We start from the raw sequence: 25,000 nt of genomic DNA on the forward strand, positions 1-25,000 counted from the left end.
TCTTCTCCTCCCTCCCTTCCTCGCCACATCCCTTCCCCTGTCGCATTTTCTATCAGCAAACCTGCCTACCTACCTACCTACCTACCTACATATTCCCTATCTACCTGCCTTTCTACCTACCCGTCTATCTACTTACCTACCAACCTTCCACAAATTTCTTTCCTTTTACGTATCTACCGGTATTTATTTTTTCCTCTATTCTTATCTCTGCCTCTTTCCCTCCTCTCTCTCTCTCTCTCTCTCTCTCTCTCTCTCTCTCCCTAACTCTGCCTCGCGGTATAAAAGTCCAGGACTCGACACCAACTTAATGAGTCAGTCGTGAGTGGAGTCCCGGCTGTTATTGTGCTGGGGAGAGGGGGGGAGGAAGGGGAGGAAAGAAGGGGAGGGGGAGGGGAGAGAAGAGGAGTGGGGGAGGAGGAGGAGAGGGGTGAAGGGGAGGGAATGAGAGAGGGAGTGGAGAGCAATGTGTGGTAGACGTGGAAAAAGAAAGAAGAGGAGGGTGATGGAACGATGAATAAACAGGGGAAAGGGAGAGGAGAAGGGCTGGTTGGTGAGGAGAGGGGATGGGGAAGAAAGAGAGAGAGAGAGAGAGAGAGAGAGAGAGAGAGAGAGAGAAACACAACTTCCATAGAAAATCGACTCAGGTGCATAAGCCCCTATGTGGTCAGCTCAAACCCTAAATGCACTGCAAGATCCCTACCGCCCTGTCCATCGCTCTCTGTTACCTTAAGTCCATACACTGCCTAACTTAGTCCTGTATAGGGAGGCGCCGAGGCCATGAAGCAGAATTTTTGATGATGCTTGCAGTTTTGTGGATCTGAGGGATTTTACTGATGGACCTAACCTCAAACAGAATTCTTTTACGAGTCCTGGCATGAAAAAAGATAAGTAAAATGTAAAAGGAAATATATAGGAAAATGGAACACACGAAACGTAGCACCCACGACCATCAACTTGTCTAAAAGCCGAATATTTGACTCTGCCCTGTGTTCTTGACCTTCGAATAACCACTTTCAAAATCAAATTACCTTCTAACTTTAAACTTTGTGGAAGGGCTTAAGTTACAACAAAGATAGATTAGATTTTGAGAGCAATCAGTCAAAGAGCGAGGTGACAGGGAAAGGTCAGAGGTCAAGATCACTGAGCAAAGTAAAATATTCGACTTTAGACTACCGATAGTATGTAGGTGGGGGTGTTGTGCTCTCTGTGTGCCCCTCCTTGTTGTACACTTCCTTTCAATATACAGAGTAGGCGATGAAGAGTGCAAAAGCTTGAAAATGTACCAGGAACCAAAAAACACATACTCGTAAATCTATTAGAATTTGCCTTTAAAATTTTCAGAACCAGAAGTATATGGGTAACTATTGAAGATTATCCAGAGGTGGTGTGTGTAGGATTAAAGGAAGATTAAATGCAGAGTAGACGAAGGCACTAGAGTATATAGGATTCAGGTTTTATGATGGAGGTGAGTGGTGTGTTCGTGATGGTGGTGATGATGGTGATTTTCATTAAAGGGGTGATGAATAAACATATGGTTGGGAAATATGATGATGGTGATGATAAAAAGGAGGAAGAGGAGGAGCAAGAGGAACAGAAGGAGGATACTTATGATGATGATGATAATGATGATGATGATGATGAAGAGGAAGAGGAGGAGGAGGATACTTATGATGATGATGATGATGATGATGATGATGATGGTGGTGGTGGTGGTGGTGGTGGTGGTGGTGGTGATGGTTGTGGTGGTAGTGGCGATGATGATGATGATTAACTTTTCCCCTCAATTTCTCTCTCGCAGGTGCAGGAGGACGTCGACACAGCGGGGGGCGGTGGGGAGGAGTGGCGAGCTGGCTGGGGGGCGGAGGAGGAGGGGGGCGGCGACAGAGGGGGGATGGAGGGGGCTTGGGAGGAGGGGGAGCTCAGAACAACACTAGGGTGGTTGCACAAGTAGGCGGTTCCGTCACTATACACTGCCACACACACGCCCTGGGAAGTGAAGTGGTGAGTAACAATCCTGGCTTTAGTTTTTGCTCTCTCTCTCTCTCTCTCTCTCTCTCTCTCTCTCTCTCTCTCTCTCTCTCTCTCTCTCTCAAATAAAGATCAGATTCGTTTCTTTCTTTCTCTCTCTCTGCCTATACCCTTACGATCGCCAGCCCACTTCCCTTTCCTCTTGACCACCACCTCCGTCCACAGAATGACTGATGGTCACATTTACATTACAGACCTAACCCTGTTTCACGTGTACTGTTACATATGTATACAAGAACATACACACACACACACATGTACAGTATATATATAGAGAGATAGATAAAGATGTTAGTGGTAATTAATAATAATAATAATTTAAAAAGCAGTAGTAGTAGTAGTTGCAGTAGTAGTAATAGTAAAAGTAGTAACAACAGTAGTAGTACCGTATTAGTAGCAGTAGTAGTATTAGTAGTTGTAGTAGTAGTAGTAGTAGCGGAAGTAATAGTATTAGTAGTTGAAGTAGTAGTAGTAGTAGTAGCTGTGTGTGTGTGTGTGTGTGTGTGTGTGTGTGTGTGTGTGTGTGTGTGTGTGGACTGCTACGGAGACATGAACTTCATTATCAAAGTTCACACAGAGCAGCAGATAAGGGTAGAGGAATTTTGCTGCCGATAGTACATAGCAATGACGGAGTGGTGATGTCAAAACAACTTTCTGTGTGCCATAAAGACAAGGCCTCAGGAAATAGGGAAAGCGAGTGACAATTTCCCCAAAAAACATCAGCATGAGCAATGAAGTGGCGAAATAAACCAGGAAAACATAAACCAAAGAGGGAGCAACGATGGCGAAAATCAGAATCCTGTTTTCTGTACGAAGAAAACGGAACAAAATAAGGGCAAACTCAACTAAACATTCCCAAACTGAACTCCAGCATAGGAACTCCTGGCACAATCTCCCACGTCCCTCCTGACACATAGCCAATACTGTCCTACCACACTGATGGCTTGTTTGGTCACGGGGTTGCTACCAAAACATGATACACTATTGTTGGTATTAGTTTCATAGGCCGTCGCTTTAAATGATTTGCCTCATGGCTGTTCAATATTCTCTTTTTTTTAACTGTCTCAACCATCTTACTCTGTCTGCTTGTCTGTCTGTCTGCTTCTCTCTCTCTCTCTCTCTCTCTCTCTCTCTCTCTCTCTCTCTCTCTCTCTCTCTCTCTCTCTCTCACGCTGACACTACCACACACACACACACACACACACACACACACACACACACACACACACACACACACACACACACACACACTCACACACACACATATTCTCCCTCTCTCTCTCTCTCTCTCTCTCTCTCTCTCTCTCTCTCTCCCTGACCTGATGATTGATCCTCTCATGTAGTGGTGAAGTTAGTTGACGCTGGGGCAGTGTGGGCAGGGGAGGGCTGGGAAGGGCTGGGAAGGGCTGGGAATGGTTGAAAAGGGCTGGAGGAGTCCTGAGGAATGAGTGGGGAGGAAAGAGGAGAGGGAGAGAAGGGTCGAGGAGAGCAAGAGGAGGGCTGAAGAGAAGAGGAAAGGGCTGGGGAGAGAAGAAGTGAGAGGTGAGGGCTGGGAAGGGTTTAGGGCAGGTGGTGATGGATGGGGAGGGGAGGCGAAGGGCTGGGGAGAAATGGAGAGGACTAGGGAAAGTCTACAGAGGCCTAGAAAGAGCTGGGGAAGGCTGGGGAGGGTACTGAGAGCGTGGAATTCTAGTGAGAGAGAAAGAAAGGGCTGGGAAGGGCAGGGAAAGAACTAGGAACGGCTGTGAAGGACTGAGTAGGGTTGGGGGAGTTCTGGGGAAGGCTGGGGAGGGAACAAAACTAAAGTAAATGGAGTGGGAGCTAAAGAAAAGTGCTTATGGGTTGCAGAATGCCAGCGGGAGTACAGAGGGAGTGGATAAGATTTAACAAAGGTCAGTGAGGTGGACGAGGTGATGGGAAGCGAACTAGGAAGGGTTGCTGAGTGCTGGGAAGGGCTTGAGAGGGCAGGAAGAGCTGGGAAATGCTAGGGAGGGGGTTGGGGAGGGCTGGGGAGGGCTGGGGAGGGATAGAGAAGGGAGAGAGAGGGGTGGAGAGAAACTTTCCTTGATGGATGAGGGAGCGGCCAGAGAGGAAATATGGACGCTCAACTTATTTACTAGGGAGGGGAGGGAGAGCGGGGAGGGAGAGGGAGGAGGGGATGGGGAGAGGGATGGAGGGAGGGAAGGAGGGAGGAGAAGGACAGAGGGAGGGAGGGAGCTGACATGGAGAGGAGGGGGGAGAGGAGAGAAAGGAAGGAAGGAGGAAGAGGGAGGAAAAGCAAACTGAGGGGAACGGTGGGAGATGTAGGTAAGTATGTGTGTGTGTGTGTGTGTGTGTGTGTGTGTGTGTGTGTGTGTGTGTGTGTGTGTGTGTGTGTGTGTGTGTGTGTGTGTGTGTGTGTGTGTGTGTGTGTGTGTGTGTGTGTGTGTGTGTGTGTGTGTGTGTGTGTGTGTGTGTGTGTGTGTGTGTGTGTGAGAGAGAGAGAGAGAGAGAGAGAGAGAGAGAGAGAGAGAGAAACAGACACACACAGATAGACAGACAGACAGACAGATGAAAGACAGAAGAGGAGGGAGAGAGAGGGGAGGGGGAGTAAGAGAGAAGAGGCAGAGCAGAGAGAGAGAGAGGAAGAGAGAGGGGAAGAGAAGAGGGGAGGAGGTGCCGTTGACGTGTATTATATATTACTAGGTGGCCTGGGTGAGGGGAGGGGGAGGGGGACAGCAAAAGGGTTTTGTGTGTGTGTGTGTGTGTGTGTGTGTGTGTGAGAGAGAGAGAGAGAGAGAGAGAGAGAGAGAGAGAGAGAGAGAGAGAGTGAGAGAGAGAGAGAGAGAGAGAGAGAGAGAGAGAGAGAGAGTGAGAGTGAGAGAGAGAGAGAGAGAGAGAGAGAGAGAGGGAGAATGAATCTTATACAGTCTCCTATAACGCGGATTTTTTTTATATCTGTGCTGATTGGATTATAGCATCTCTCTCTCTCTCTCTCTCTCTCTCTCTCTCTCTCTCTCTCTCTCTCTCTCTCTCTCTCTCTCAGCAGGTATCCAGTGAGCAAGGAATCTATAAATATATATACAAAACCCATTCAAACTCCCTAACAACCTGCCAACACCCGACAGACACTCCAGCAGAGAAAATCCGATCTCTCTCTCTCTCTCTCTCTCTCTCTCTCTCTCTCTCACACACACACACACACACACACACACACACACACACTGCAATATGCCTTTAAAAACATCCAACATCAAGAAATTACACTGCTCTATATCCTTTCCATAGTACTTCTTCGTGACTAGTTTTACAGCCTAGAATCAATGTGGACTTGTAACTCAGGATTAAAAATGGAAGGACGGCAATTTTGGGCCAATTTAGGTGTACAGGGTATAGTGAAAAATTTTAGGAACTTTAAAATGCAATGAGAAACTGAGAAGAAGAGAAGAAAAGAGAAACTGAGAAGAGCAGAGAGAAGAAAAGAGAAACTGAGAAGAGGAGAGAAGAAAAGAGAAACTGAGAAGAGGAGAGAGAAGAAAAGAGATTGAGAAGAGGAGAGAGAAGAAAAGAGAAACTGAGAAAAAGAGAGAGAAGAAAAGAGAATCTGAGATGAGGAGAGAGAAAAGAGAAATGGAGGAGAGTGAAAAATTTTAGCCCAGGTTAAAACGTATAGAAAACAATGAAAATATTAAGTAAACCACAGTACAAGAAAAAATTGGGTCAAGCCGAAATGGGCAGTGAAAATGTTGAGCCAATTGAAGGTGAAAGGAGTATAGCCTGAGACGACCTGGTAATATCGCTTCTTAATGGAACCTGTCAGTCCCGGATAGTTCTCAGCTCCCTCTGAAGTTGTAATAGTCAGCATTTTCCTGTCTTAAAGCGTCAGCCTCCTGTTATGAAGTTATGAGAGTTTTTCCTGAACATCGACGGAGCTCTGAATGTCTTTTTTTTTCCCTGCCTACATCTCGTGAATATTTACTACAAGGAGTATGGTAGACTATATATATATCAACAAGTCATTCACCACATCAATCTGTCTGTCTATATGTCTATCTACCCTATGTCTCTTTCTGTCTATCCTCTATCTGTCGAACTATCTATGTATATGTATTGGTGAGTGTGTGTGTGTGTGTGTGTGTGTGTGTGTGTGTGTAATTCACCGGGACGGTCAGGATCACTTGATGGTCGTGATCGTCAGCTTTTACCCTCCCGGAAGGGAGCTGAGAGCTCATATAGTCCGATATAAGGGCAAGGCTGTGACCTTCACACACGCACACACCCGTCCCCTTGCTCAAGGGGGACAGTAACCACCCACTTCATCAGTGAAACTTTTCGCAACCTGAGCGAGGCGCGAACTCCCGTCCACCAGTTGGCAAGCGAGAACGTTACCACTGCACCAGCGAGCGGTGTGTGTGTGTGTGTGTGTGTGTGTGTGTGTGTCTACTGTATCTCTCTATCTTCTATCTGTCTATCTATCCATGTATCTGTGTTTGTGTGTGTGTGTGTGTGTGTGTGTGTGTGTGTGTGTGTGTGTGTGTGTGTGTGTGTGTGTGTGTGTACGCATGTGTACCATTTACTTTCACCAAATTACGCCAATGTGCAAACCAGACAAAATTCTCTCCAAGGGTAAGATCGGCGTAAAAATCAATCTCGGGTCCTTCCAGTTACGAGCCTGACGACCTAACCACTGCACCGCCAAGTCCCCCAAGGTGTAGGTGTCAGGGCAGAACCACGGTGTAAGAATTAGGAGGCCGAGATGTCAGAGTGAGCCGAAAGTTCCTGTCATGGGGGCGAGATGGATGGAGTGCCGGACTGAACCAACCCGCAAAATAACTTACGAAATAACTTGGGATAATATTTTCTTATCGTAACTAAGATTGGTTTTTCCGGGGTAAAGTAAAGGCCTGGGGACATTTTTTAACTTCCCCTTTACCCTTTCCTGATGGGGACAACTCTAGTAATCCTTTCTAACTAGTGCTAGATGAGTTTACTTAGCTAAGAGTGTGTTCTGGGAGGCTTATAATGCTATTTCCTTCTTGTGATAATTTATTTTACCTCACTTAACTAAGGCCATTTATTTATTTATTTATTTATTTATTTACTTATTTAATTAGGTAGGAAGATGCAGAGACGTATTTTTATTTCACTTATATTTTATCTCGTGTAACAGTGACTATTTTTTTGTTCATCTCTCTATCTATCTATCCATCTGTCTGTCTATCTATCTATCTATCTATCTATCTGTCTGTCTGTCTATCTATCTATTTATCTATCCATCCACCTATGTATCTATTATTTACTTTAAGAGCTATAGACATGGAAAGATTGTGCCCTCTCCTCTCCTTCCGCTTCCCCGTTATTCTACTGTACTCTTTTTACTCTAACTTGATCTGAAATTGCAGTCTCCCCATCTTCAATACCTAGTTGTAACAGGAGATTAACTGATATATGATGCTAGTCACGAAGAAGTGCCATGGAAAGGATGCAGAACCGGAATATTGCCTTTTTCCGCCACTAAGCTACGGGAAATAAGCTACAAAAGGACGAAAATCTGGGCCATGTTAAGGTGAAAAAACTAAAGCTACGTATTGTCTTGGTTTTTGAAAGAGCTGTTGCAAATCCTCCTCAGCGATTTATTTTGCAGTTTCTCTCTCTCTCTCTCTCTAAAGGATCGCCAGGCATTTCCGTCCCCTCACGTCTCCCCTCACTTCCCCATCCCCTCTCCCCACCCCTTTCTCCCCTATCTCTCTTTCCTTCCACTTTACTCTTTCCATATCTCTACTCTTCTCTTTCCAATCATCGCTTTCATCTATTCCCATTCATCATCTTCCTCTTCTTGTTTAATTTACCCTTTCTTTCATCTCCCATTCATCTTCTTTTCCTCTTATAATCTGCTCTGCTTTCCATTCATCGCCTTTTCCCCCTTTTTTTCCATTCGTCTCCTACTTTTTATTTTTCCACTCATTTCTTCTTCTCTTTTCTCCCCACTGATTATCCAAACTGTCACCAATTTTACGTGGTTTGCATGATATATACAAACAGGAAGAACTACAAAAGACAGATAGACACCATCACCACCACCACCACCAACACCACCACCACCACCACCATCATCATCATCATCATCATCATCATCATCATCATCATCACCATAAAACAAACTCCTACTCTTTCAGTGATATTTACGGGACTCAGAAATGAAAATCGAAAGAAGCAGGAATATCCCAACATGAAAAAAAAAATTTGGTACACATAGGCCACCAACACCACACATCATCATCATCATCATCATCGTCATCATCATCATCATTTAATTTCTCATCGCTGTACATGGGTGTGGAGATCCAGAAATATGAGAAATGGGAACACGACATGCAGTAAAAATAATGCAACAGAAAAATTGAACATCATCATCGTTATCATCATTATCATCATCATCATCATCATCATCTCAAATAAAAAAAAAGAAAAAAGAACAGAAAAAGGAACACTGAAACTTATAGAAAACGGAACAGACAGAAGCACACACACAGAGTATAGACATCGCCTTCATGAATCAATTTGTATTTGCTGGTGTGTGGGCTCATTAACAACAGTTCCAGCCACAAATGATGATGGTTTCACACTGTTTTGTGCTTAGTTGGGTGTTAGTTGTGGCGTACTGGTGTTTGTGTGTGATGTGGTACTGTGTGTGTGTGTGTGTGTGTGTGTGTGTGTGTGTGTGTGTGTGTGTGTGTGTGTGTGTGTGTGTGTTGTGGTGTGGGGGTGTGTTGTGGTGTGGGGGTGTGTTGTGGTGTGGGGGTGTGTTGTGGTGTGGGGGTGTGTTGTGGTGTGGGGGTGTGTTGTGGTGGGTGGTGCATGGTGTGAGGGTGTGTTTGAATGTGGGTGAGAGGTGTGTGTGTTGAGGTGTGGTGTGTGTGTGTGTGTGTGTGTGTGTGTGTGTGTGTGTGTGTGTGTGTGTGTGTGTGTGTGTGTGTGTGTGTGTGTGTGTGTGTGTGTGTGTGTGTGTGTGTGTGTGTGTGTGTGTGTGTGTGAGGGAGGATAAGGATGTGTGATGCATGATGTGTTAGGGAGGGAGAGTGCTTGGAATGTGATGTGTTATAGTGTGTGGTATGTGGTGGTGGTGAGGAATGGATGAGAAATATGTGCTATTGGAGTACAGTGAGAACGGAAAGATTGTGCAGTGTATGGTGGTGGGGGGTAGTACTGTAATGTGATATGGTGGATGTGGTTGTGGTGGAAAGTGTGTGGTGTGGTGGTGATGTTTGTGGTGGTAGGTGTGTGGTGTGGTAGTGATGTGATGGAATGTGTTATGATCTGTGATGTGCTTGTGTGGTGTTGGTGGGTGTGTGGTGGTGGTGAGAGATGAGGCAGAAAAGGATTGGATGGTGGATGGAAGGATGGATGGTGGATGGAAGGATGGATGGTGGATGGAAGGATGGATGGTGGATGGAAGGATGGATGGTGGATGGAAGGATGAAAGGATAGATGATGGATAGAAGGATGGAAGGATGGACGATGGGTGGAAGGATGGATGGTGGATGGAAGGATGGATGGAGCTGAAAGTTAAATCATTCTCATACTGGAGACATTGAAGAAACGTAGCACAACGATTAGATTATTCTGTTAGGTTAGGTTAAGTTAGATTACATTAGGTTAGCTTAGGAAAGAAGAGGTCATGCTAGGTCAGGTTAGAGTAGGTCAATTTAAGCTACATTAGGCTATTAAATTAGGCATAAGACCACTGGACCGAAAAAAATGGTCCACTTGGCACAGACCGAGGGACCGATTCCACCCATCTCGTGAAGCTAAAAATAAGCGTAATATGCAGACAAGGGCGATGAAGTCCTGGATTAGAAAAGTGAGTGCGTGAGAGAGAGAGAGAGAGAGAGAGAGAGAGAGAGAGAGAGAGAGAGAGAGAGAGAGGGAGAGAGAGAGAGAGAGAGAGAGAGAGAGAGAGAGAGAGAGAGAGAGAGAGAGAGAGAGAGAGAGAGAGAGAGACAGAGACAGAGACAGAGAGAGAGAGAGAGAGAGAGAGAGAGAGAGAGAGAGAGAGAGAGAGAGAGAGAGAGAGAGAGAGAGAGAGAGAGAGAGAGAGAGAGAGAGAGAGAGAGAGAGAGAGAGAGAGAGAGAGAGAGAGAGAGAGAGAGAGAGAGAGAGAGAGAGAGAGAGAGAGAGAGAGAGAGAGAGAGAGAGAGAGAGAGAGAGAGAGAGAGAGAGAGAGAGAGAGAGAGAGAGAGAGAGAGAGAGAGAGAGAGAGAGAGAGAGAGAGAGAGAGAGAGAGAGAGAGAGAGAGAGAGAGAGAGAGAGAGAGAGAGAGAGAGAGAGAGAGAGAGAGAGCACTGATTGAGCTCTCCCCAGCCTTTTTTCACAACCCCCAGATATATTCCTACCATCCAAAATTTTGCCTGGGCCTAAATTTGGCTGGAGAGAAATGTAGCGAGGCTGATTTGAAGAGAAGGGAGCATTTGAACATTGTAACCCTTATTTTGGGATGGGAAATGAGGAAATGGATGAAGGGAGGGGATTAGAGGGGAGAGGGGGAAATGAGGGGAAGGATGAAGCAAGGGGATGAATGGGGAGAATGGGAAATGAGGGGGGTGAGAGGGGGTGATGGAAGGGAGAAAGTAGTGAGAAGGGGAAAGGATGGGTGGGGGAGAGGGGGAAATGACGGGAGGGGGTTAGAGGGAGAAAAAATGAGTGGGGAAGGGGAAGAAATGTGGGAATGGATGAGGGGAGAGGGTGAAAGGGGGAAAAAGATGGGGGGGAGCGGGGGAGGGGAAAATGGGCGGGGGAGATAGGGAAAATGGGAGAGGCGGGAGAGAGGGAAACGGGGGATAAGGAAGGGAGGGAAGGAAAAGGGGGAGGGGGGGGTGGAAAATGAAAATCTAGGAAGAGGGGGAGGGACACAGGGAAAAGAGGGAAGAGGAAGGGACGGAAGGAAAGGGAGAGAGGGGGAAGAGAAGGAAAAAAAAAGGGTAGTGCGAAAGGGAGGAGAGGGGGGAAAATGAAAATGGGATAGGAGAGGGAGGGAAGAGGGAAGGGAAAGGGAAAAAGAGGGGTGGGGGAAGGGGAGGGGAAGAGAAAACTCAGGGGGGAGATAGAAAATGGGGGAGAAAAGCTGAAAGGAACATATTGCCATTAAGACTGTTATGCGTATCTCGAAATGGGGGAAGAGGACAAGCCTGAAGAGAAGGGGAGGGGTGAGGGAAGGGGGAAGAGTGGAGGAGAGGGGAAGGGAGAAGAGTGGAGGAGAGGGAAAGGGGGAATAGTGGATGGGAGGGAAAGGGGGAATTGTGGAGGGGAGGGAAATGGAGAATACTGGAGGGAAGAGAAGGGGAAACGGAAATAGGGGGAGGGGGGATGGAGATGAAAGCTTACAAGGACCTGACTGGAGAGAGAGAGAAAAAAATAATTCTGTGATTGTTCCAGTTTTGTTGAAGCTTCATTAACCTCCCCCACCCATCTCCATCCCTCCCCCTTCTCCGGTCTCTTTCCTCCCCCCACCTCTCTCCCTAATTCCACGAACCCCCTCCCCATCCCTCTCCCTCAGCTCTTAATGTTCCTTCCCCTCCAGCTTCCCCCTCCTCATCCCCCCATCACCCACCTCCAAAACCTCTCCCAACATCATCAACCCTTCCCTCTGCCCTCCCCTTTTCCTCCTCTCCCTCTTGCTCCTTCTCTCCCCCTCCCCATGTAGAGGTGTGAGGCATGGTAGGCATGAACTGCGGCCAGGTATGTAGGACGGCAGGGGAGGGGGGGAGGTAGAAAAGAGCGTCTGTGTTTATAAAAAAATGATAAACTCTTTGGCAACATAAAGTTTAATTCCATAATGCATATATATATTTTTTTCTAACCTTGCTATTTGAAGACGATTGGCGGTATCTCAAATGCGTGTGAGAGAGAGAGAGAGAGACAGACAGACAGAGACAGAGACAGAGACAGACAGAGAGACAGAGAGAGAGAGAGAGAGAGAGAGATACAGTCTGCTTTAAATCTAACTTCCTTTAATACCAGTTCCCTCTCAAATCCAGTTCTATTTAAACCCAGTTCCCTTTAAACCCAATTCCTTTTAAATCTAATGCCCTTTAAGTCTGCATCCCTTTAAATCCAATTCCCTCTAACCTCTCCCGTAACAGGAGGTAGTTTGAAGTTTTTCTTGCTACCTCCGATGATTTTACCCAACTTACGAAAGATCACTGGTAAGGAAGGGGTTAATGAAGGCTGTATCTGAGTCCACAAGTTAGAAAAATCTCTGCTGTGTTAAATAAAATCGTCTGAGGGCAGCAGGAATGGATCTGATATGTAGGTAAAAATTTGTGGTGATTTATTTTTGAGCTGTCAACATGGAATAATATATGAGGCGAAGTGACCTAAGTTTGAGTAAGAAAAACTAACCTCTCTCTCTCTCTCTCTCTCTCTCTCTCTCTCTCTCTCTCTCTCTCTCTCGTTTCCCCTACCATTCCTACTTTCCTTTATATTCATATATTTCCCTTTCCTTCCTTTATTATCAATTTTCTTTTCTTCCTCTTTTCTGAATTTTTATTTCTTTCCCTCTCTCTCCCTCCCCTCTCCCTTCCTCTCTCCTTCCCTCCCTCCACTCGCTCCTTCAATCCTTTATTCTTATATCTCTACCGCCCACACTCCTGTATTTTCTCTTTCTCCCTTCCTCTCTTTCCCTCCCTCCCTGTCCAGTCTCTCTCCCACCCTCTCGTATTTTTTCTCCCTCTCTCCCTCCCTTGTATATTTTTTCTCCCTTCCTCCCTCCCTCCCTTCTTCCTCAGTATTCTTTCCCTCCCTCTCTCGAGTAGACTCCTCTTCCCTTGTGTCAGCTTCCTCCCCCTTCCTCTCTTTCTGCACACACACACACACACACACACACACACACACACACACACACACACACACACACACACACACATACATACATGCCACACATACCTGTCTATCTATCTATATATCTGTCTATACATAAACACAACATACATACCTTCCTTTCCCTTTCTCTTACGTTCCCTCCATCGTATATTCTAACAGTATCGGAATATGAGGGTGTGAATCTCTCTCTCTCTCTCTCTCTCTCTCTCTCTTTCTCTCTCTCTCTCTCTCTCCTTTGCCCTGATAACAACTTACCAAGAGGAGACAGTGGTGTGTGGTCACTGCCAAGTCGAGTGTGTAAAGAGAGAGAGAGAGAGAGAGAGAGAGAGAGAGAGAGAGAGTTGGGGTTCAGCTTTCTTTCCATACCTTATTAAATTTCCCAGAGCACCCTAGTAGTGACCTGTTTAAGACATGCTGTTATATCTAGTAGTAGTAGTAGCAGTAGTAGTAGTCGTAGCAGCAGTAGTAGTAGAAATAGTAGTAGTAGTAGTAGTAGTGGTAATGGTAGTTGTAAATAAGAACCTGCTCGACTGGCAAGCACGAAATAGCACTACTCCCGCCGTCCATCCTCCTCCTTCCGGGGAATAGGGAGGGGACTGAGGGACATGTGTATACCGAGGCAGCTCCACCGTCCACTCATATCAGTGCCACCACATGAAGGCGTCCCTCCCTAGCACCAGACCACTTCACCATTTCGAAAAGTAAAAAAAAAAAAAAAAAATCCTATGTCTAAAGGGTTCAAAATCTCTCACTACAAAGGGATCGACTAATCACCTGAACGATTATCACAGGCTCAGTAATTGAATATCGACCACACGTGTACTTAAGTTGTTAGCGAAGTTATTAAAGCGAAAAAATAATTAGATGGAATTGGTCATGAGTGTCTACATGGATTATATTTTCTAGTCACTTTCTCTTGTTTGTTAGTTTAGGTTAGGTTAGGTTAGGTTAGGTTATGAGGTGAAGGGAGGGGGAGAACGAGGATGAGATGGTTGTTTGGGGTGGAGAGGTATATGAGTGAGAGGTGTGTTAGGTGGAGAGATGGCAGACTGATGGCGGAAGACAGTGTGACAAGGAGGCGATTTGTTTGTGGCCACCCTTTACGAAGTATATGGAAGTTGTGAGGGACGTTTGTATAACCAGGCAGTGGAGCCGCATGGTTATATCGGTGCCACCACGTGAAGGCCCCTCTCCCAGCACCAAAAATAGATAGAAAAGAAAGAGAATAACTGTGGACTAATAGATCTGTCTCAGTGGACCAGGTGACATAGCCAAGGTGAATCCCAGAGGTACAGTCGCCGACAAAATTTCTGTGCAACGTTTTCGACTAACCATTATGAAAGCCGTCCGTGATATTCTGAAAGGTTTGGCCAGGGGACGAAGAGTGCATCCCTGGTTTTCCACAATCATCGTTCAGTGTCCCCTTGGTTATCGTTAGGAGAGGAATCGATATTAGGAACGTCGCTGTGAACGTTCCAATTTTACTTGATGTGGAGCTAATGATAGAAGATAGAGATTTGTTCTTGCTAAGCTGATAGATAGCAGACAGATAGATAGATAGTGGAGAGAGAGAGAGAGAGAGAGAGAGAGAGAGAGAGAGAGAGAGAGGGAGAGTGCAGATAGACAGATGGTAGACAGATAGATAGATAGTGGATAGGTAAGCAGATGGTGGGCAGACAGCAGGTGGACAACGTGAAGGGGTCCCTCTCCAGAACCCATTAAAACGAAATTCAAATAAGCTGTTCTCTGCTCCTAGGATCGAACTACCGTCTTTTTGGAGAGTGCACTACCTCCCTAACCATTCGACCACCACCTCCCCCTATTCTAACCTACCCCTAACCTTCCTAGTCACGAAGAAGTGCCTAAATCGACTAAAGTTAGGAAATTTACGCCTGGGGATATTCAATAAACCAAACCTTTATTTATAGGGTCATTAACTGATAACTTATAAATTAATCTCTCTCTCTCTCTCTCTCTCTCTCTCTCTCTCTCTCTCTTTCTCTTCTTTCCTCCGTTCCTTCCCTCCTTTCTCTGTCTTCTCTTCTCTCCCCCTTCCCTCCCTCCTCTCTTCAACTTCTCACCCTTCTCTTCCATCTCTCAACACTGCTCTCTCTTTCATCCCCTCCTCCCTTTCTCTCTTTTTCTTTCTTCTATAACTTGCCTCCCTTCCTTCCTCCTCTCTTTCTTTCTTCTCTAACTTGCCTCCTTTCCTCCCTCCCTTTTCCTCTCTCTCTCTCCCCACTCCCCTCCCTCCCCTTTCCACACATCGAGGCCGAACAGTAAAAATCATCTCATTTCCTCCCTCGCTCTTTCTCTTTCTTCCCTCTCCCTCTCTCCCCAGTGTTTCCTCTTCCACTCTTCCCTCTATTTGCCTCCAATCTCTCTCTCTCTCTCTCTCTCTCTCTCTCTCTCTCTCTCTCTCTCTCTCTCTCTCTCTCTATCTATCTATCTATCTATCTATCTATCTATCTACCTCTATCTCCACACACAGAGGGGTGAAACGCATGATCTTTCCTCCCCATGTCTCTCTCCCACTCACTCTCACTCCTCCAGTCCTTTTCCTCCCTTCCAGGTCTCTCTCCCACTTCTCTCCCTCCCTCCTTCCCTCCTCCCTCCCTCTCTTTTCCTCCCACTTCTCTCCCTCCCTCCCTCTCTTTTCCTCCCACTTCTCTCCCTCCCTCCCTCCCTCCACACATTGGTGCCGAACAGTAAAAATCATTCCCTCTTATGACTTCTAACTTGAGATTGTAATATAGCGTCCAATATCTGGCGAACCGGGGGAGGGAGGAGGTAATGAGGGAGAGAAGGGAGAAGGAGGAGAGAGAGGGAGAGAGAAGAGAAGGGAGAGAAGAGAGAAGGAAAATGAGAAGGAGAGAGAAGGAAATGGGAGGGAGAGAAGGGGAGAAGTCAGGCGGGGAAAGAATGAGGGAAGGACGAAGGAAATGTGAGAGAAGGAAGAGACTAGGGAAGGGAGGAGGTAATGAGGGAGAGAAGGGAGAGAAGAGAGAGAGGGAGAGAGAGAGGGAGAGAGAAGAGAGAGAGGGAGAGAGAAGGAGAAAAGATATAGGAGGGACAGAATAAGGGAAGGAAGAAGGAGGAAATAAGAGAGAAGGAAGAGGTCGAGGGAGGGAGGAGGTAATGAGGGAGAGAAGGGAGAGAAGGGAGAAGGAGATAGAAAGGGAGGGAGAAGAAAAGGGAGAGAGAAAGAAAAAGGAGGGAGAGAAGGAGAGAAGAGAGAGGAGGGACAGAATGAGGGAAGGAAGGAGGAAATAGAAGAGAGAGAGAAGAAATAGAGGGAGGAACATAGGCGAAGGAGAAAAAAAGGGAGAGAGAAAAAGAGGGAGTGAAGGAGAAAGAGGGTAGAAATAAAGAGGGGAATTATAGACATTATAGAAGGGAATTACAGGAGAGAGGTAGAGAAATTATAGTAAGGAAGGAAATAAAAGAAGGAAGTTGGGGGAGAGAGAGAGAGAGAGAGAGAGAGAGAATGAGAGAGAAGGAAGGAAGGAAGGAAAGGTAAAAAGAGAAAAAAAAACAAAAGTAAGATGGAAGGAAAAGAAATAGAGAGAGAGAGAGAGAAAGAGAGAGAGAGACAGTAGGCAGGGTTGAATATGAAAGATAAAATCAGTAACAATCTATCCAATATCACCGTTTATGAATCGTAGGGGGCAGAGGCTAGGCTAACCTCTGTCCTGAATATTTGAGGGTAGATGACAATGAAACGGCGGGGGACAGGGCGACATGGAGGCGATTTGTTTGTGGCCACCCCTTACGGGATAAATGCGTCTGGCAATAGATAGATAGATAGATAGACAGATGACAGGCCCATCCTCCTATGGTCCGTTTATCTTAACCTGGCCAATATGTTCGGCTCTTTGCTCAGATGTAGAATAAGTTAATGTTAGGGCTCTACGTCCTTTCCATCGCACTTCTTCGTGACTAGCATCATGTTCTAGAGTAAATCTATAGGACAGTATTCAAGATGGAGATGGCAATTTTAGGCCAAATTAAAGTGGTATAGGGACATTATGTTATTAGAGAGAGAGAGGGAGAGAGAGAGAGAGAGAAAGGAGGTGTAAAAGAGAGTGTGAGACAGGGGAGGAAAGTGAGAACAGGAGCAGAGGGAATAAAAAGAGATGGAGGAGGGGAGGGAGAGGGAGAGGGAGAGAGAGGGAGAGGGAGAGGGAGAGTGAGAAAGAGAAAGAATGAAACGGTAAGTGTGGAGTGGAGAGGAGGGAACGAGACAGAGATGGAGGAGGAGGAGGGGAGGAAGGAGAGAGGGCGAGAGAAAGAAGGAAGGAAAGAAGGGAAAGAAAGGGAGGCTGAAAAGGAAAGCAGGGAGGAGAGAAGGATGGAAGAGGAAATGAAGGGAAGAAGAAAGAGGGAAGGTTTCTCTCTCTCTCTCTCTCTCTCTTCCCCTCCACAATAACTTGGTAAGAGCGATAATAGCAGCAACTCCCCTCCTCTTATCTCACTACCTCATCTCTCTCTCTCTCTCTCTCCCTCCCTCTCTCTCTCTCTCTCTCTCTCTCTCTCTCTCTCTCTCTCTCTATCACACACACACACACACACACACACACACACACACACACACACACACAATCAAATCCCCTCCTCAAATCTTTTCATCACTAACCCGGATTAAGAGAGGATTAACAGAGTCCTGATATTAATTCCACCTGATAATTTTTTACTCTTGTGATCACTATTATTATCATTATTATTATTATTCTATCGTAACCTCCTCGCCTATGGCATTTTGCCCCAACAAATTATCATGAGCTTGGATTATCATTTTTCGTCTAATATAATTCCTGTGTCGGTCAATATTGTCGAGTTTCTCAGTTATAATCACGTTTTGTCTAAGTTATTCGGACAATCTCGCCTTTGCTTATCGCTCTGGAGTTTCCATAAAGGGTAGGTGCAGGCGTCCACCATCCACTCACCCGATGCACTGCTGCCTTCATGTGACTCTACACTGAGTGACGTGACATGGTTTACAGTTGACGAGGAAAGTCTTTACTACGATGGATGCTAATCATATTTCCAAATGGCGCCTGGAGAGATGGCAATTTTGGGCCAATCTAGAGTAGAAAGAGCAGAGTGATATGCCTATTCGTATGTTGAATATACTCGAATCCAGTCAGTCCTATCAATGACATAGACTCACACACACACACACACACACACACACACACACACACACACACACACACACACACACACACACACACACACAGCCCCTATTACAGCACTTTGACTTTCACATGCACTTCATACAGACACCCCTTCCCCACTCGTTCATCACCAGCATGGGAAGGGTTAAAATCTAGTTGTTTATCTCCCAAGAGGACGATCCGGACCTACAGTGGACCTACTATGAACTGGATACTATATTTTAGGTCTTATTAAGCTTAGTGGAGGCTTTTAGAAAGAGGAAAGATAGATATAACCTTAACTAACATCTTCACTATTAATGATGCCTATTAAGTAGAATCGTCTTGAGATGGCAAAGAATGAACGGTCTTGAATTTGGCCCCGTTTTATTTTTGTTATTTATAGGAGGGACCAATTTGTGGGCTCCTGTCCTTTGGTTCCTTCTTCCTTGCGTAATAAAAAAAGAATGATATATAAAACTACTTCCTCTGGCTAAAGGAATTTAAGTCGGGCTTAATTCCGTTTCCCAATCACCTTAATCAATTCTCAAGCAGGACTAACTTTTATCCGGCCAAGACAAACCAATTCATTTCCTCTTTGTTAGCGAAATCGATCTTGGTTTCTTTTCGCCTCTTTCTTATCTACTTTTGGTGATGACGTAAGATAGATGAGTGACCTCTGATTCCTGAGGTGAAGTGCTATACTCTTTTCATCTTGACGTGTCCCAGATTTTCGTCCTTTTGCAACTTATTTCAACGAACTCAGGGGCAGAAAAAAACAGTTCTACGGCTCGACATCCTTGGCATAGCACTCCTTCGTGACTAGCATCCTATTCTACTGTTAATCTTTTATCACAACTCAGTATTCAAGACAGCGAGATGACAGTTTTTGGTCAAATTCGTTTAAAAACAGCGTAGTTGAGATAGTTTTCGAAGCTTTGAAGTGCTACGGCATCTGGCGTTAACATGAACAATGAACCAAACCTGCACGAACACACTGAGTCGAAACAGTCCTCGAAGCTTTGGACTGGTGGATTTCTTTCATCTGAACAAAATCTGGTGTTAAGGGCACAGGCACACTAGGTCGAAACACTTGTATGTAAGCAGGAACGAAGCACAGGGTCGATGCTGCTTCACTAACAATCTGAACCTCGAGCAGAACCCTGAACATTGACGGTCGTATGTTTCAAGCTAGTGTGTGTGATGTAACCCTAGCACACTCTCCCAAAAAAGTATCTGGTTGTGAAAATGAGCGAGTTCTTCAGACACACATGAATCTATAAATCTGGTGCCTCAAAACATATACGACCCAGTACGTGATTTTTTTTTTTTTTTTTTTTGCGATTCCGAGTTGTAATAATTGGCAGAGATAACATTTTCACATAATAGCAGGATGCCCTACATATCACAATGCTTCGTCCATATTTCAAAATGATACGTGCCGGTTAGAGTCCCGATACTTTTTTGGGAGGATGCACATCAATATCAAGGAAAAGGATGATGTTGACTGAAAAATGTCGTCTGCTTACCTGATATTAACAATGAATTTTGTAAAGGATCTGGGCAGGACATCTGAAGCACCTGGGTTGTGTGAAGCAGCAATGGTAACTCCGCAAGACTTCATTTCATTTCCCCTCCCCCATCATTCCACACATAACAGACTTCGTTTCACTCCCCCCTCCCGCATCACTCCGTATGTAACAGACTTCTCTTCACTCCCCCCTCTCATCACCCCCCACTTCCCAGTCACTTCCTCTCCCCCACACTCTCCCTTTCATTCCGTGCCCCCCCAGTCACTCTCCCCACCCCCAACATTTTCCCTTTCCTTCTCTTCCTCTTAAATCTCACACTGTTAGCAGAGCGGTCCTTCACGCCACTCTTCTTAATATATATACTGTTCTTTGGGCAGGTATTCCTCTGCTAGATAGCCAAATATCCAGCAAAGAAACTAACAACCACCGCACCGCACGTCTGTTTAAACACTGTGCATCATCAGCTCGGTTGAAACGGTGTAGGTTGTTAGTCCGTGATGTCAGCAGCGGTGCCTAGTAGTAAAAACAACTGTGATTATTGTGCTTCTGTTTTACCAACGAAAGAATCCAGCTCATCTAAAAATTAAAGATGATAAATAATAGAAGGTTAGTGATAAAGAAAAACGAAGAGAAATAAGTAAGGAAGATAAATAAAATGAGACGGGTGTTTATTGGCCTACGACTTGGCAACACAGACTCCCGCGCAGGGCAAAACACGCAGGTACAATCTTCATCTCGGGATGCTGTGTTGCTTGATTTACTTTATCTTATTTTATCTTATTTTTATTCACTTAGACTCTTACAGAAAGGGATTTTTATTAACCCTCTCAGTCCAATCTCGCTCCTCCGTATTTTATTCTTGCTTTTCAGTCTAATAAGACATTTTTTACTTTATTTTTGAGACTACAAGACTAATCAGTTCAACTTAGGACAAATATCTGGTGGTGGAGGGGTTAATGAAAGACAACAATTCCAAACGTCTCTCCCAAGCTGAATTGGATTAGCTGAGTCTCCTTGGTTACTAGTCAAATCGCTCCCTCAGTCTGACTACACATGGCTATCTACTCTAACTGAAAACTGGGCAGGAATATTTACCAGGCGAAAACAAACTGACTGTAGTTGGCTTCGGAAATTCGTAACGCCTAATCCGCAGCAATTTATTCTGTTACTAATGCTAAAAGGGTCGATATTAAACAACTATACTTAACATAAAAGAGAAAGTAAGGCTGGAAATGGAAAAAAAAAAAGTCGCTAAGGAAGAGGCATTACGAAGCGCTATGCCAGAGAGAAGACGGCCATATATTTCCAGGTGATGCAATGGAGATGAGACTTGAGATAAAGGAAGCTTCGTTACACCTCTTCCTTAGAGATTTATTATGCATACTATACTCCTGCATAGTGGTTATTTCTTATTTATTTATTTAGTTTGCATCAGTAACATATAAGAGGATGCTGGGGGATGATGTTCAAAATAAATCGCTAAGTGAGAAGTGTTAAGGATGTTCAAGTCTTTTAGAATACGACACAAGGCAAGAAAAAGTGTAAATGAGAGCAGATAGGATGATGGAAGTGGTGGCAGAGTGGTGGCAGAGTGGTGGCAGTGGTGGAAATGCCGACAAGATGGTGGTGACAGTGGTGACAAAATGATCGCAGTGGTGGAAGTGGTGTCAGAATGGTGGCAGGATGGTGGCAGTGGTAGTAGAAATGGTGGAAGTACTCGTAGTGGCAGAGAGTGTGGAAATGGTGTCAGAAGGGTGACAGGGGGTGGAAATGGTGGCAGAAGAGTGACAGGGGGTGGAAATGCTGGCAAGGGTGATGAAAGTGGCATGGAAGACGGTGTGGTAGTGGTGGCAGGGATAGATGAAGTAATGTAAATGGTGGCAATGATGGTGGAAGTGATGGCAGAGAGAGTGGAAGTAGCGGAATGGTGGCAATGGTGGTGGAAGTGGTGGCAGAGAGAGTGGAAGTGGTGGAATGGTGGCAATGGTGGTAGTGGCAGGAGGGGGGGGTGAGGGGTGGCATGGCAGGTGAGAGCTTCATGCTACATTGAACCAGGGAAGTTTTAAGACAAAGTTCCAGTTGTTGGTGACCTCTGGGTAATGGATGAGGGGGGTGGGGGATGTGGATGTGTGGGGTGGATTTGGGGATGGGGGTGTGCGGGGTGGATGTGTGGATGTGGGAAGGGGAGGTGTGGATGCTGGGGAGATGTGGATTGTGGGGGTCGATGTGTATGGGTGAATATATAGGGGGAAATATAAGGATTGGGGATGGGGAGGAATGGGGTATGGATGGGTGGAGATGTGCATGCGTGGGGTGGATGTGGGGTATGGATGTGTGAGGTGGATGTGTGGGGGTATGTGGGATGGGTATGTGTGGGGTGAATGTGTGAGATAGATGTGTGGGGGGATGTGAGGTGGATGTGTGGGGTAGAAAATGAGTTTCGGTGGATGTGTGGGGAGGTGTGGATGTGTAGGGAGGTGTGAATGTGTGGGGAGGTGTGGATGTGTGGGGAGGTATGGATGTGTGGGGAGGTACGGATGTGTGGGGAGGTGTGGATGTGTGGGGAGGTGTGGATGTGTGGGGAGGTATGGGTGTGCGGGGAGGTATGGATATGTGGGGAGGTGTGGATGTGTGGGGAGGTGTGGATGTCGTGGGAAGCTGAACGTGGGGGGAGAGGGGGGGGTTGTTGGGATTGTGAATATGAGCAGAAGGTGATGGTGGTGATATGACAATGTGGATGTGGGGGATGTGAATGTGTGGGGTGGATGTGAGGGGATGGAGGGATCGTGCGAGATTGTGCATGTGAACAGAAAAGGCCTGAAATGTGGAGATATTTTGATGTGGGAAGGTGGATGTTTGGAGGAAGAGTGGATGTGGAGGGTGGATGAGTGGATGTATGAGAAAAGTGTGGATGTGGAGGGAGGAAGCTATGAGAAGTACAAACGAAAACAAACAGCAACATACCTATTAATCCATTCGCGTCAGCTTAATAAATGGTAGGCTGCAGCTAACCAACCCATTTCACGAGTAAGAGAAAAAGATAGCAAAATAGGGAGGCCGTGTCTCTCTTCCTATTATTTCCCTTTAAGGACTGTTAATGTGGATAAAACAGGAAAGGGAAGCATGTGAATGAATGAATGAATAGGGGGAGAGAGTGAGGGGATGTGACTATGAGAAAGAGTGTGGGGAGAGTATGGGGATGTGGAAAATGGAGTGGGGGAGTTTGTGGGGGAGATGTGTGTGTGTGTGTGTGTGTGTGTGTGTGTGTGTGTGTGTGTGTGTGTGTATGAAGGGGAGTGAGTGTGAGGGAGTAACAAGAGGGAAAGAAGGAGGAGGAAGAGGAGAAAGAAAGTACACCAAAATCCCGACGAGAAGAAGAGGAGGAGGAAAGAAAGGAGGGGAAGAAGTAGAGAGAGAGAGAGAGAGAGAGAGAGAGAGAGAGAGAGAGAGAGAGAGAGAGAGAGAGAGAGAGAGAGAGAGAGAGAGAGAGAGAGAGAGAGTGGAGCCTAACTTCTTGTCATCATCTGTAATAAGCTCCTAATTTTCTGCATCTTGTTATACTCTAATTTACTGGCGGCTGTTTGCATTTTTTACCTTTCTTTTTTTTTTTATAATTTTTATCCATAATTAATATTACTGATATCGACTACTACTACCCCTACTCCTACCACTACTGCTCCTACTCCTACTACTACAACTACTCTTACTGAATGGATGGTAGGCGTCTCACTTTGGCTTCTGTCAGTGTTGAATCACCTACAAACAGCATTACACTAACTGAATGGATGTTAGGCACCTCTTTTTGGGTTGTCACGCAGTGCAGAGTCACCTGAAGCCAGCGCTTCATCGAGTGAATGGATGGTGAGAGTCCCTTGATATAATTCCTGCCTGTAATTCCTGTTGGCATAATTATCTGTTTACTTCCAGAGACGTACACATAATTCTTCTGTCTCCCTCCCCCCCCTTCTCTCTCTCTCTCTCTCTCTCTCCATGATCTTCTCTCCTCTTCTTCATCTCTTCTCTGCCTGTCCTTCCTTCCTTCCCTCTTCTATCCCCACTTCATTTTTCCCTTTTTTCTTCTCCCTTCCTCCCTTCTCAACTCACCCTCCCTCCCTGCCTCATTTACCCTTCACTGTCTTCTCTCCCTCCTTCCTTCTCCCTAACTCATTTCCTCCACACTCTCTCCCCCTCCTTCCCTCCCTCCTCCCTCCTTCTCCCTTCCTTCCTCCCTCCAGCCCTCCCTTCTTTTCCCCCTCATTTCCTCTCTCAACCTCATTCTCTTCCCCCCACTATTTTTTTAATCCCTTATTTACCCCCTCCCTCTCCTCCTCCCTTTCTCCTTCCCTCCTTCTCCACTCTCTCCCTCCCTCCCTTCCTCTCTTCTTCCATCCCTTCCTCCCTCTTTCCCTCCCTCCCTCTCTTTCTCCCTTCCTCCTTCAGCCCTTCTCTTCCCGCTCCATTCCTCACTCTTCACTTCCTTCTTTTCTTCCCCCTTTCTATTCCTCCCTTCTTCCCTCTACCTCATTTACCCCACACTCACCCCACCTTCTTTCCTCCCTTTCTCTCTCCCTCCCCCCTTCCTACCTCCTCTCCCTCTCTTTTTTCCTCCCTCCCTCATTTCTTCCCTCTTATTGTCACCTCTCCATGCTCTTCCTCTTTCCTTCCCTCCCTACCTCACTTACCCCACACACTTTCCTTCCTTCTCTCTCCCTCCTTTCTTCCCTTTCCACTCCCTTCTTTTCCCTCCCCCATCTATTCTTCCCTCCTTCTCCCTCCCTACCTCCCTCCCTCCCTCTTTCCCTCCCTCCTCCTTCCCTCCACAAGAAAACAATCAGTGGGGAGGGAAAGATTCATTGGTCAATTAAACTGAAGATATTTTTTCTCACCCTATATCACTTCCTCCCATTGTCTCCCTCCCTCCCTCCCTCTCTCCTTACTTCCCTCCCTCCCTCCCTCCCCCCTCCTTCTCTCCCTCCTTCCCTCCTTCTCTCCCTCCCTCACTTCATTCCTCCGTTTCTTATACTCCTTTCCTATATCCTTAACTTTCCTCTCTCACTTCCTCTTCTCACCTCCCTCTCTCCCTCCTTCCCGTCTCTCCCTTTTTCCCTTCTTCCTTCCTACCTTCCCTTCCTCCCTCTTTCCCTCATTCCTTCTCTCCCTCCCTCCTTCCCGTCCCTCCCTTTTCCTTCTTCCTTCCTACCTTCCCTTCCTCTCTCTTTCCCTCATTCCTTCTCTCCCTCCCTCCTTCTATCCTTCCTTCCCCCCCCTTCTTTCCCTCAATCTTCCTTGTCTTAAAGTTTCTCCCTCATTCCCTCTTTCCTTAATGTCCCTCCTTCCCTCCCTCTCTCCCTCTCCCTCTTTCCTTCCCTCCCTTTCTTACTTTCCTTCCCTTTTTATTTACTTTCCTCCCTTCCTTCCCCATCTCCC

The 25,000-nt window shown here is 46.1% G+C and overlaps 1 protein-coding gene across 1 annotated transcript in view; it reads left to right on the forward strand.

The window, feature by feature from the left end:
• LOC145415454 (uncharacterized) overlaps positions 1-25,000 on the forward strand; it is a 34,647-nt gene that overhangs the window by 5,315 nt on the left and 4,332 nt on the right. Inside the window, exon 3 of the mRNA XM_080284730.1 lies at positions 1,799-2,001. Within this exon, the coding sequence (XP_080140856.1) occupies positions 1,799-2,001 (203 nt within the window). The remainder of the gene's footprint in view (positions 1-1,798; positions 2,002-25,000) is intronic.

Source organism: Coenobita brevimanus, chromosome 102, assembly GCF_032717465.1.
Source record: "Coenobita brevimanus isolate Jiangsu-jjx chromosome 102, ASM3271746v2, whole genome shotgun sequence".
Lineage (NCBI taxonomy): Eukaryota > Metazoa > Arthropoda > Malacostraca > Decapoda > Coenobitidae > Coenobita > Coenobita brevimanus.